The sequence below is a fragment of the Sinohyriopsis cumingii genome, chromosome 1, assembly GCF_028554795.1.
Source record: "Sinohyriopsis cumingii isolate HCF-2022 chromosome 1, ASM2855479v2, whole genome shotgun sequence".
Lineage (NCBI taxonomy): Eukaryota > Metazoa > Mollusca > Bivalvia > Unionida > Unionidae > Sinohyriopsis > Sinohyriopsis cumingii.
In genome coordinates, this window is record NC_142961.1 from 137,753,771 (window position 1) to 137,766,563 (window position 12,793).

Consider the following 12,793-nt stretch of genomic DNA (forward strand, 5'->3'; position numbering starts at 1 on the left):
TGTTCTGAGGCAGAACAATCTGTGTAGCTGTAGAGATAATTACTTCTATATTTAAAATAAGGCTTGAATGTTCCTGTTTTAGTAATCATGAGGTGATCAACACACTCGCTCACTTGCAAATTTAACGCTAATTGCAAGTTACGTTATTCATGAAATTTGCACGTGAGCTGCTCGTACCATACTTCCATTTGCCATCAGGATTTGGAAAGTTATAATCGAAGCTGTAAACGTAGACTTTTCTATGAAGGTCTTTGGACAACAGGTCTGCAGTCAAAATACCAGGGGCGCCATACGATGAATCCATGTTCATCTGTAAAGTATTTAGAAAATTGATGTATTGATTGATTGATTGTTTGATTACACATTCATATTTTCATCTTTATGTCTACACAAACATGTAAATACAGGTAAATATTAAACTTTTAGGAAGATTTTATTTTAATCGACAAAGATTTATGTCCAAATTAAGATGCAACCATATGCCAACGTCCAGCTGATCAATCTCTAATACCTGTTGAATTCTTGTTTACCCCTATTATGAGAAATAACATTGGAGGCAATATTTTACGTCCCTATGACTCTTTTATATGGAAACAAGAAGTGGATTTAGGTCCAATACCTGGATAACACATACCTTATAACAAAATGCAAGAGAATTATGGCAATATCTTTATTAATAGGATTATTTCTGTAAAGATTTGTTGAAAATATGTTGATTTGTTTTAACACAAAACAGTTTGACGTTTTGCATTTCCGATATCATTTGTATCGAAGAAACATCTTTCTGTCGTTTTTGATCAAATTCTTTCGAGCGGTAGCTGAGAAAATGTCGTTTAAATTTGTTATATGTTTAGCATCTGTAATCACGAAAAATGACAAATCTGCATCATTTGTTATGAAACTTAAATTGAGTGTTTTTGAAATCAAATCATGCATAATGTCTTTCTGCTTTTTAGTAACAGCAGCCATTTTGGGTCTCGGATTCTCATCATTTGTACAATCAAACAGGGCAGGATGCTTTCTGTCAAATTTGGTCAAATGATTATAACCGGTGTCTAAGCAGGTGTTTGACTTTTCCCTAAAATATACCTTTAGCAACGGAGGTCATAGTTTTAGGCTGTTCGGCACATATAGTATAAAATGAAATTCTCTTTATTTTTGTATGAGAGAAGCCCTGTAAAAGTTAAATTTTAGTAACGAAAGCAAAATTTGTTGTCATATTGGCATCATTTCAACAAAAGTGTTACAGTGGGTTTGAGAAGTTAAATGCATTATTGTCTGTACAGGGGAAGTAACTATTACAAGACTTTAAAGATGGCCAGGGTGAGAATCACAATGGATGTCTGATCAATATCATGTTATGTGCCAACTAGATCTCGTATGTATTATCGTATTGGTAAATCCATGTATATATGATCAGCTGTTAAATTTACATCTTTGTTTAGAAATAAATACAACGCAAAGAAAGAAGATAACATAAACGACAGTAAAACAAATCCATGAAACTCGGATTACAAGATATTAAATTGTCACCGATATCAGGAAGATAGCTTTGGTCAATATCATTCATATTCATCAGTTCTGGTGATGTAACTAATCATGTAGCAGAATGAAAAAATATATGATTGAATGATTTACTAAATTACAATTTAATGGTAATTTTGTTGCGATTTTTAGGAGAAGCTTTTAGAGGTTGCAGGTACACATTCAGATAGTTTGAATTTCAGATAGTCACCTGGATAGTTTGAGTTTCAGATAGTCACCTGGATAGTTTGAATTTCAGGAAGTCATCTGGATAGTTTGAGTTTCAGGTAGTCACATGGATAGTTTGAGTTTCAGATAGTCACTTGGATAGTTTGAGTTTCAGATAGTCACCTGGATAGTTTGAATTTCAGATAGTCACCTGGATAGTCTGAGTTTCAGGTAGTCACCTGGATAGTTTGAGTTTCAGATAGTCACCTGGATAGTTTGAGTTTCAGGTAGTCACCTGGATAGTTTGAGTTTCAGGTAGTCACCTGGATAGTTTGAGCAGCAATAAAAAGAAAACTTTCAGCACTAAAATAAAATTTAAATTATCCATAATCCCAGCATACATATCTGGCTAATCCTATTCAAATGCTACTTAACACAACGGAAATATTGAACTAGTTAACAATACATTCCCAAGGAAGATTTCTTCGTTCGTATCGCCAGAAAACTGAACCTAAAATATTTTACAAAACTATTTTGAAAAATCCGTTTGTTTTTTGGAATGCAAAAAGTGTGTGTTCCTTCTGATTTACAATGTGTCTATCTGAAGATGAATGCTAATTTAAATGTATTTTTGTAAAAATAAAAAAGAAAGATTCTTAATATTCCTCATCTGTGACGTCATAAACATTCTTTGTTTGTTAGTTTTAATTGTTTTTATTCCATTAGATGCTATTGTACTGTAACTTTATTTACTGGAATAGATTTCAGCTCTCACTGATTTTTTTTTATTTTTCAAAATAAACAACTAATAATATAAACTTTGTATCTAATGCTGACCTAGTTCCTGACCTTGATTCACAACCAGTAAGGGTAGTAAACAACTTTATTATTTTCTTTTTATTCTTTCTCATCAGAAGATTCATAAAGTGGAATCGAGGCCATACTTGCAGTACGTGTCAAATTACATGTTTATTGTTGCAAACGTTTGGTTTTCCCAGGAGGATGAACTCTTGACCTTCATCCGGGAATCTGTTTTGTGTTGTGTTTGATTTTTTGCTAATGTTTTGAGAAAGAATTGTCATTTAGCATTAACACTTGAGAAGTTAATGTGTTTTATGTTGTGATCAGTTTTGGGCTAATTATTTTATTTTCTTCAATTTATTTGGATTTCCAGTTTGTTTTCCCTCGAAATACTAGTGCTTTAAAATAATTCATGGGCAAAGACATTTATCGATATTTACACATAATTAAAAAAACTGGAATATTTTTTTTGTTGATTCAACAAAGAACTGTTGACACATCAGTACTAAGCTGACCACATCATAGTCATCGCCTTCCATTTTGGATTTCACTGGGATTCGAACTTGGTTTCATTAGGACTTTTTATTACTAGGCCTTTTTTTAATTGTTGCAGACATCGCAGCAATATGACTGAAAACTTGTTAAAGCTACGTTAAAAAAATCCAAATCACACACTCACACACATATTTGATTTACTTTATATTTGATTTAATTTAATTGTTTGTTTGGTAGTGTTATTTTTTATATTCCATTGCAAGCTATTGTAATGTAACTTTATTTACTTGATTTCACATTCTCAAGAAATTAGTTTGACCTGATTTTTTTAAATATATTTTTTAAAATAAACAGCAAATAATTGAACCTTTTTATCTAATGCTGACGTAGTTCCTGACCTTGATTCAGAATCAGTGAAAGTGAAGTAAACATTTGTTTTAAAAAAGATATATTATTTTTAAGTGTAGATTCATAAAGTTAAATCGAGGCCATACTAGGAGTGCACGATATTAGGCATGTAAAGCTTCTGTGTTGTTCTAGAGACATGATCATGTGACCCTCATACCGAAATCTGGTTTGCGTCTTAAATTAGTGCATAACTCTTTTCTATCGAGAATTTAGTCAGTTGGGCTGTAAACATTGACACTTATAGGTGTTTTGTTGTGACCCGTTTGAGCTGAAATTCTGTTTTATGGAATTATTAATTCTTATTATTTCTTTTCCCTGTAAATATTTAAGTGCTCTACAAATGTTTGGACAAAGAAGTCTATTGAAATTGTATTGAGAATTAAAAACTGGAATAGTATTTTCCATGGTTCAACAAGGAACTGTTAACACATCAGGACAATACGGACTACTACATAAGTCATCGTCCTCCATCTTAGATTTTTTTTCAAGACTACAACTCAGATTCATTCAGGACTTTTTATTTCTCGGACTTCTCTTTTTAATTTTTGGATTATATCTGGACGTGGTTCGTAAAACTAAGTTCTTTTTCTCATTTTTACCGTGGTTTTCAAGTGAAATAAATTGTTTGTTAAATTTTACAAAGCGTGTTGTCTTCACTCTTTTCTTGTTACTGTCTTAAAGAGCCTAAAACGTAAGAATACACACATACACACACGCACATCTCTCTCTCTCTCTCTCTATATATATATATATATATATCTATATATCTATATATATATATATATATATATATATATATATATATATATATATATATATATATATATATATATATATTTATTTATTTATTTATTTATTTATATATATATGTGTGTGTGTGTGTGTGTGAGAGAGAGAGAGAGATATGAGTCATGGTTAGAGATAGACAGACATACAAGCAGTGACCTACTTCCGAATAACTTTGAAGTAATCCATCTGTGTTCTCTGGGTCATGCCAGTTCAAATACTCATACAGAATAAACTCTGAAATGAAATAAAACATACATACAAACTGGGATACGTCTTGACCAAAGCTGCTTATGCAGACCAATAATTATTCAGAAGGATGTTCCTTTTCGCATGTGATGAAATGGTGGCATTTAAAGGTATATATTGGTATGGAGAACTGACCGCAAATAGCTACCACGAAACACTGATACACGTATCCACGTATTTTTTGCTTTCTTCACTTCAATAGGCACCACAAAACACTGATTCACTCATCTCCATTTTCTTACCTTCTTCGTTTAAACAGGCACCACGAAACACTGATACTCGCATCCCCGTATTGTTATCTCTATTTATTTAAATAAGCACCATGAAAACTGATACACGCATCCACGTATTTTTACCTTTCTTCGTTTAAATAGGCACCACGAAACACTGATACACGCATCCACGTATTTTTACCTTTCTTCATTTAAATAGGCACCATGAAACACTGATACACGCATCCACGTATTTTTACCTTTCTTCGTTTAAATAGGCACCATGAATCACAGATACACGCATCCACGTATTTTTACCTTTCTTCGTTTAAATAGGCACCACGAAACACTGATACACGCATCCACGTATTTTTACCATTTTCATTTAAATAGGCACCATGAATCACTGATACACGCATCCACTGATACACGCATCCACGTATTTTTACCTTTCTTCATTTAAATATGCACCATGAAACACTGATACACGCATCCACGTATTTTTACCTTTCTTAATTTTCAGACTAATTTACTAACACATAGGACCTGTCAGTTGATGACATTCCATTGGTTACCGAACACAACAGTTATACGTTTTCATAATGGCAAGCAGATAAATGGTTCACGAATTCTTACACTCAACGGTTGAAATTGTGGCAGAGAGAAAAGAAAAAACGCTCACTCCCTGCATACCTCAACGCAGTCATGGATAGATCAACACGTGAATCTTTCTCATTTATTCATTAAGAACCACATACAGTCATACCATACAACATGCCTCCTGCCCCCATAAAGCTTTTTTCATTATAGAGATATAAGCATATTACGCATAAAAGCACAAAGACATTATTATACAGTGGTACATATTTCAGATAAAATCTATATTGATTTTACAAGATACTGTGCCTAAGACACATACACTCTATATGCATATATGTGCATCCTTACGTAATTGCCGACCTACTGACCTATATACTTGAATACATGCATACATAAATTTATAACTTGTTTAGCCTGTCACAAGATTGTTCCTTAACGGATAGTCTAATAGGAAGAGAGCAACTTAAGAGCAAATAAAAAGCATAACCTCCGGATACGCAATTACCGAAAACGGAGTAATGAACAATAATGTTGTCCATACAGCGTTATTCAGCGAAGCCCCCCCAACCCCCCCCCCCCACCTTTCTATGTTTGTTCATGATGTTCGTCTATTCATTGTGCACTGGCCGTCTATAAGGAAATATACTTGCATTCGATGGCAGGCCTGTAGATTCCCCTTTGACTTCTATTAAGGAGGGAACACTCGAAGGAAAGAAGTCTGCTATAACTGGTTAAAACACAGCCCTGCAACCGCACCCATTGTCAAATTCTGGTATCTTTCCTTCCGTTTCACGTGGCAGTAATCAATACTAGAAATGAACCTTTCGACTGATAATTTAGTTGGATAGACTCCGACCGCAGCCATTCATAATCTATCACAGGTGATATCAGATTATGTAGAGGTGATGTGTGCAGAAAACTATCAATATGACATGAGAGAAAGCGAACAAAACGATATGATATCAGAAGGGCATTCATTAATTCAATGTCCACAGTCAGTCTTTTTATGTAGCAGATATTCTGCACAATGCACTTAGAAGGACAAGACACGTGCTAAGAATTAAGACATGTGCTAAGAGTCAAGTGGACTGGTCCTTATTAGATTGAAAGAGGAAGTCAAATATCTCATTGTGAGTGAACGTCAAAAGTAGACAAAGATAATCCACTTCAATCGACTGAAACCTTGATCAAAGGATTTGAGGGTGAAACTGAGCTGAGGCACACAAAAAAAAATGTCTTCAAACGTCATAACAGCTCTGAAAGCTAAGCAGATGACGCGGCAAAGAGTATGCCATGGTTACAAGAGTTAGGGACATTTCTGATTCGTTAGTCGCTTCTATCTCTGCACATATTAACTAAACATGGACAGGCTCGCCACGTCTACGACTGGCAACAAATGTTTGAAACTCAAATTACATGACACGATATTGGTTTTGTTCCTGTTATTAGATTCGTCATTAATCAGCTTAAGAGAATTTTTTTAGTTTTGTTACAGTTGTATTTGACACAAATATAGTTATCACTCAACAGAATAACTAAAGTTTTTTGTTACAATCAGTGGTTATTCTTATTGATAACGCAATAGATTAAGCTTGAAACAAGTATGTAGGTATCAGTCGTCGTTCTAGGTTTTTCTCTTGGAACTCGCATTACATGTGGTAAGGGAAAGGGAAGGGAGATAATTGTAAAATTGGCATCGATCACTTACTGTGGTACTTTTAAGAACTTTTAGATAGCTTTGTGGAACCCTTTGCTGAATTTACATTTCATAGGAATAGCAATTGATTCTTGTTTTCGTTTATTCGTAGCAGTATTTGGACCGCTTTAAAAGATGCGTTTTGGAAGGAATTCTAAAGATAGGAAACTTTAAAATGTAACAGTCCACAAAAATGTAGCCCGCTCTTTATGAAGCATTTAATCATCATCATCATCATCATCATCATCATCAACTTTGTAACCCAAGAGGTCATTTGGGCACCACAGATGACTGCATAATCAATTCTCTCCACCCATCTCTGTTCGCTCCTGCCTGTTGTCTTCCCACGTCTTTTTTATGTCTGCCTCTTCTTCTGTACCCTCTCACTGTCAACTGCAAGATTGTTTCTGCCAATCGAGATGATCTTGAGACATGACTGTACCACATCAGCTTTCGTTTTTGCATAGTGGTTAAGAGGTTTTCATAGGGTACGATGACTCGTTGGATCCTGTTGTGGACCTCTTTATGGGTGACATGCTAAATGTATGAGATGCCCTAGATCTTGCGGTTGCATCACATTTTGAAGGTTTGTAATCCACTTTGTAAATCTGATGTGAGAGTCCATGTTTCACAAGCATACAGCAAAATGGATTTGACAATATAGCAAACCAGCTTATTTTGGAACAAAGAGCAATGATGGTACACTTCCATATTGCTATCAAACTTGTTATTGCTCGGTTCTCTGGACAATTTCGAACAGTAGTTTCAGTTTGGAACCGTCATCTGTGACAAATGATCCCAAGTATATGAAGCTTGTTATTGTTTCGGGCTTCTGTACACATACCTTTATTTCCGCACTGATGCAATTAGTGTTGTTTGCCAATAACATTTTATTTTTTGGAGCTTATCTCCATACCGTATGCTGTGGAGGTTGCTTCCAGGCGCTCAACCGAATCGACAGCTAGTTTTTTTCATCTCCTGTTAAACCATCAATAGCATATGTGAAGCGATGGTTGTTGGTTGTTCTTCCTACGATGCTGACAGTGCCCTTGTAGTATTGTAAAGTATTTACCATGATCCTTTCCATGAAAATGTTGACGAATGTAGGTGACAATATACATCTTTGTCTACTTCAACTGTTGTTTGGAACAATATCATCTGCTGCCATCAATGAGAACTGCACTGGTGACTTTGGCATAGAGGTGCTCAACAATACGTACCAGGTGTGAGCTGATATTATGTTTCCTCGTAGTTGCCCAAAATGCCGCATGCCATGTCCTGTCAAATGTTGTCTTTGAAATCTATAAAAACATGATCTAGATTTTGCTGATGCTGAAGGTATTTCTCGTACAGAGTCTGAGCTCGAATATTTGTTCTGTGGTGCTCCTTCCAGCTCAGAAGCCTGCTTGCTATTCGGCGATAAATTTCTCTGCCCAGGCTTTGTTCTAGTGAGCATTATCTTCAGTATTACATTGCCCGGGTGACTGAGCAGACTGATGGTTCTGTGGTTTTGGCATAGCCGTAGGTTTCCTTTCTTCGGGAGCACGATGACCAAAGAGTGCATGGTGGTGAACCTTTCTCCTGTCTGCCATATATTTTTACAGATTGTTATTAGGACCGTGACTTTCATTTCTCCTCCTGCTTGAATGATCTCTGCTTGTATGTTGTCAACTCCAGATTACTTTCCTTTCTTCAGTGACTTAACTGCAATCGTTACTTATACGCTAAGTATAGGGTTGTCATATATTTCATCTACCTGAGGGCAATTTAGTACTGTTGGATCTCCTTGGGTATATTGATTATACAATTAGGAACAACATTCTGTCCATCCATTGAAGATCTGTTGATCTTATGTGGGGAATTGTGCTGATTTGTCTTGGATGGTACAGTTTTTCCTTGTTTCATAGTTGTCAGATCTTTCACCAGTTGATATGTATTCTTGTTGTTGTTTCTGCTCAGATTCTCTTCGATTTCACAATATTGTCTTATATTATACGCCTCTTTTGCCTTCCTCAAGTTTTTTTTTTCTGATCATCTTGTTTGTTTCTTTATAATCCTAGAAATAAGTTTAATCAAACACACATATAGGCAATGCATTTTGTTACTAAGCCGTAGCCAGCCGGGTGGCTTGTTTTACTGTCACTGGTAAAGCAAAAATGTAAGATAATACTTGCAAGAGCACGTTGGACTCGTCCTCCATGGTGTGTATATAGGGTTACAATGGGTGTAGTAGAGTTCCATGCATTAGCCACTTTAGCATCTCAACTTTGCACAGCAGAAGGTCGGATCGTGTTCTCCGTGGCGAGTATTTATTCTACCAATGAATGTAGTACAGTTCTATGCATTTGCCAGTTTAACATCTCAAATGTTGCAGAGTTTAAATCATATCTTATTGCGCATCAGGTCTTTACCATCGAGATGGAGAATTCAAGTCCGAGTTGGTTTGGCTTGCAATGAGACTGCATGCCCATAAAGCAGCGTAGTCTTCTTTTTGTGTTAGGTAAAGGCCCTACGTAGGAATTTGAGCTAGACTATCCCGAAAGATTAAGTCGATGATGTTGCTAAAGAAGGGCATGCTGTTTTTATTTTCGGTTCCGAAAACACATATCAATGCTGAAACAGTGTCCTGGACTTGATGGGACAGTGTATAAAGAGAAAATTAAGTCATCCAGTGAACGTGACTTGCAATACTGTGTCAAAAACCACCAGAGACCCTCTAATGCACAATTCATCCACTACTTCAGTCCGTGCTGGTGTGAATTAATAATCCAGATTCCCACCTGGCCACTTTCTTATTATGTTAAAACCCAAGGCCGGTAAACAATACATAAACATATACAATCATATAATATAATCAGAACATAAATACATCAATACATAAATACATGTTTACTTATATACATGTAAGAAAATATGCGTGCATTCAAGCATATGGTTTTGGCATAGCTGTTAGTTTCCTTTCTTAGTGAGCTTGATGACCAAAGATTGGGTCCATGTGGACAGTCTTGCTCCCTGATAATATTCAACACACTCTATCTCCCTGATAATATTCAACACACTCTATCTCCCTGATAACATTCAACACAATCTATCTCCCGGATAATATTCAACACACTCTATCTCCCGGATAATATTCAACACACTCTATCTCCCGGATAATATTCAACACACTCTATCTCCGTGATATTACAAACACACGCATGTCCCCTGCACTCTTTACCTCTGATTTTGTAACATACACTCTTGCACCCTGGTAAAATTTCAAATAATCTTCCTCCATGATAAAATTGCATACACTTATGCTCTCTGACAATTTCATTCATTGTTGATGTATGTTAAGATTTCATATACTCCGGTTTCCTGATAGCAATACACACACTGTTGTTCTATCATAACATTACATATACTCTTGCTCTGTGATAACATTGCATACATTCTTGCTCTGTGGTAATATTAGAGCCACTCTTGCTGTGTTATAACATTGCCTAAACTCTTGGTCTCTGTAAACATTAAATTCACTCTTGCTATGTGATAACACTACATATACTCTTGCTCTGTGATAATAGTACATATATTATTGGAATTATGAACACAATTACATACACTCGTGCTCACTGTTAATAGTATGTATTCAAAATTTAGTTTACCTTCATTTCTCGGTTCATATGGGGCCAAGACGTTAATAATATTACGCACTATACGCTTCAAATCATCAAGGTGAAATAAATATTCATAATGGTGCATATAGTCCTTGTAGTGCCACACTGAAACATAAAAATCGGTGGATAAAATTTGAATCTATTTGTCTTTGATATACAGAAAGTCATAGCAATTTGTCAGCGTCTTGACGGAGAGTTTGAGCTCAAGGTTGAATCCTTAGAGTTCAAGGTCATTCCTAATTGTTGTGATCACAGTTTAAACTAAAATATGAGAGTGGTATTAATATGTAATCATCGTATTCCTTCAACCTTTGATGTGACAAAAGACTTGTTTTAGAATGTCGTTCTTGTCATCAAATAACTTAGATCGAAGATCATTGCAGTCCTATTACGTTTGTATTGGTAACAAACGACTCTATAGAATTTAAAGTCTGTCTAATGAAATAAAATCTAGTCCGAACCTAAACACTTTGAACAAACAACGAAATATGATTTAATAAAAAGAGTACCTGAAAAAATTTAGATCTATAATTCAAGTGTACCTGTAAAACGTGCCGCAAAAAGACCCCACACATAATGCGTATATGTCAGTTCTGTGACATTGTACTTACGATGACGTAAACAAACTCGTGACCATGCAATTCCACACTGGCCATCTATTAGGCACCCTTCATTGTGAAATGAACACAGTGTCTGGTGATTATATATTGATGTACAGAATCTGGTCATAGAAGTTTCAGTACTTTTAAACCTACAGTCTGGATTTTACAAAAGTGACAAAGCAAATTTTTCTTTTTCTTAAACTAACATGGTGTTTAAGGGACTTAACGGTATAGGATGTTACACAGCAGACACTGAATTAGATTGGGGAATCTGAGTTTGCACTCCATCAGTTGGACAGTATTTTATTTATTAGTTGGACAGTATTTTATTTATTATTTGCATATTCATTGCAAGCATATTTATAATGTTAACCATTTCATTTAAATCTTAAAAGTCACCGAACACGGACAGTCTAGATATGGGGGCTTCTGATATATGGAAAATCCAAATTCAGGAGACAAAGTTTTATTTTCGCCTGCTGTAACCTTGGTCATTGACTTTGGAACCTTGCAGTGTTGCGCGACACAGCCTGGTTATTGGTTAAAAGTTCATCATGCTATCTCTGGAAGTCAACATTTTGCAGCCAGAAGTGGGAACCGGGTGACCAAGCTACATTGTTCCTAGCAATGGCATGACCTTCAGGTCAAAGTGATCTAGCCAGCACAGTCAATCCATCGTCTTATAGAATGGACAAATTAAGGTTAAAGGGCACATGTATAAACAGGCAGGCAGACATAAGCAAGTACAACACCATAACACAATGTACCCGCTCACCATGGGATTTTAATCATGTTGTAAAATCATATTGTAAAATCATATTGTAAAATATTATGAATGAATAACATACTCACCTAGTTCAATACTTTCGTCCTTGGTAAAACCCAACATGACAGAATGAGCGTGGGACTTATTAATTTCCAACAGTTTTCTTGGAAAGTCTTCGAGAATTTGGTTGTCAATTGCAATCGGAAATGGCAGCAGCTTTCTGCTTGGACGCTAAAACAAAACAAAGTTAGCATCCATGAATATTTAGTTTTCGTCGCTGATACATGAGAGTCAATAATTTGGCTCGAACGTTATAAGCTTGTACGAATATCAGCTTGGACGAGTATCAGCTTGTACGAACATAACCTTGTACGAGTATCACTTTTGATTATATGTTCAGATTGAAAGGTAATATCCTGAAATCAATATAAAATATTGAAGGAAGGGAAAGTTCACTCCTGCTCGAAAAGTAAAGGTGATAACACAATGGGATGCCAAAAAGAAAGAGCAGATGTAATGTGTGTGTGTGTGTGTGTCTGTGTGTGTGTGTGTGTGTGTGTGTGTGTGTGTGTGTGAGAGAGAGAGAGAGAGAGAGAGAGAGAGAGATTGACTTACGTTATATTTATCATGGCCGAGGAAAGCGTTGGGATTCAAAGTCTTCAAGCATTTCTTAATTTCTACTATCGTATCACGATCACATGACAAATTCTGAATGTATCTTTTAATTGATTCTTTAAATTTATCCTGTAGATGATTAGTCATGGCGCTCCAGTAGGACAGCGCCCCTCCGCTCATCATAACAGCGTGTCGATAGAGGCCTAAGGAAA

At 35.7% G+C, this 12,793-nt stretch overlaps 1 protein-coding gene across 1 annotated transcript in view; it reads right to left on the reverse strand.

Moving 5' to 3' along the window:
* The window catches only part of LOC149807935 (neuroligin-4, X-linked-like), a 69,113-nt gene that overhangs the window by 4,855 nt on the left and 51,465 nt on the right, over positions 1–12,793 (reverse strand). Inside the window, exons 5-9 of the mRNA XM_089972113.1 lie at positions 12,582–12,784; positions 12,053–12,197; positions 10,587–10,703; positions 4,346–4,419; positions 178–310 (exon numbers count right to left, since the gene is read on the reverse strand). Coding sequence (XP_089828239.1) covers positions 178–310; positions 4,346–4,419; positions 10,587–10,703; positions 12,053–12,197; positions 12,582–12,784 — 672 coding nt within the window. The remainder of the gene's footprint in view (positions 1–177; positions 311–4,345; positions 4,420–10,586; positions 10,704–12,052; positions 12,198–12,581; positions 12,785–12,793) is intronic.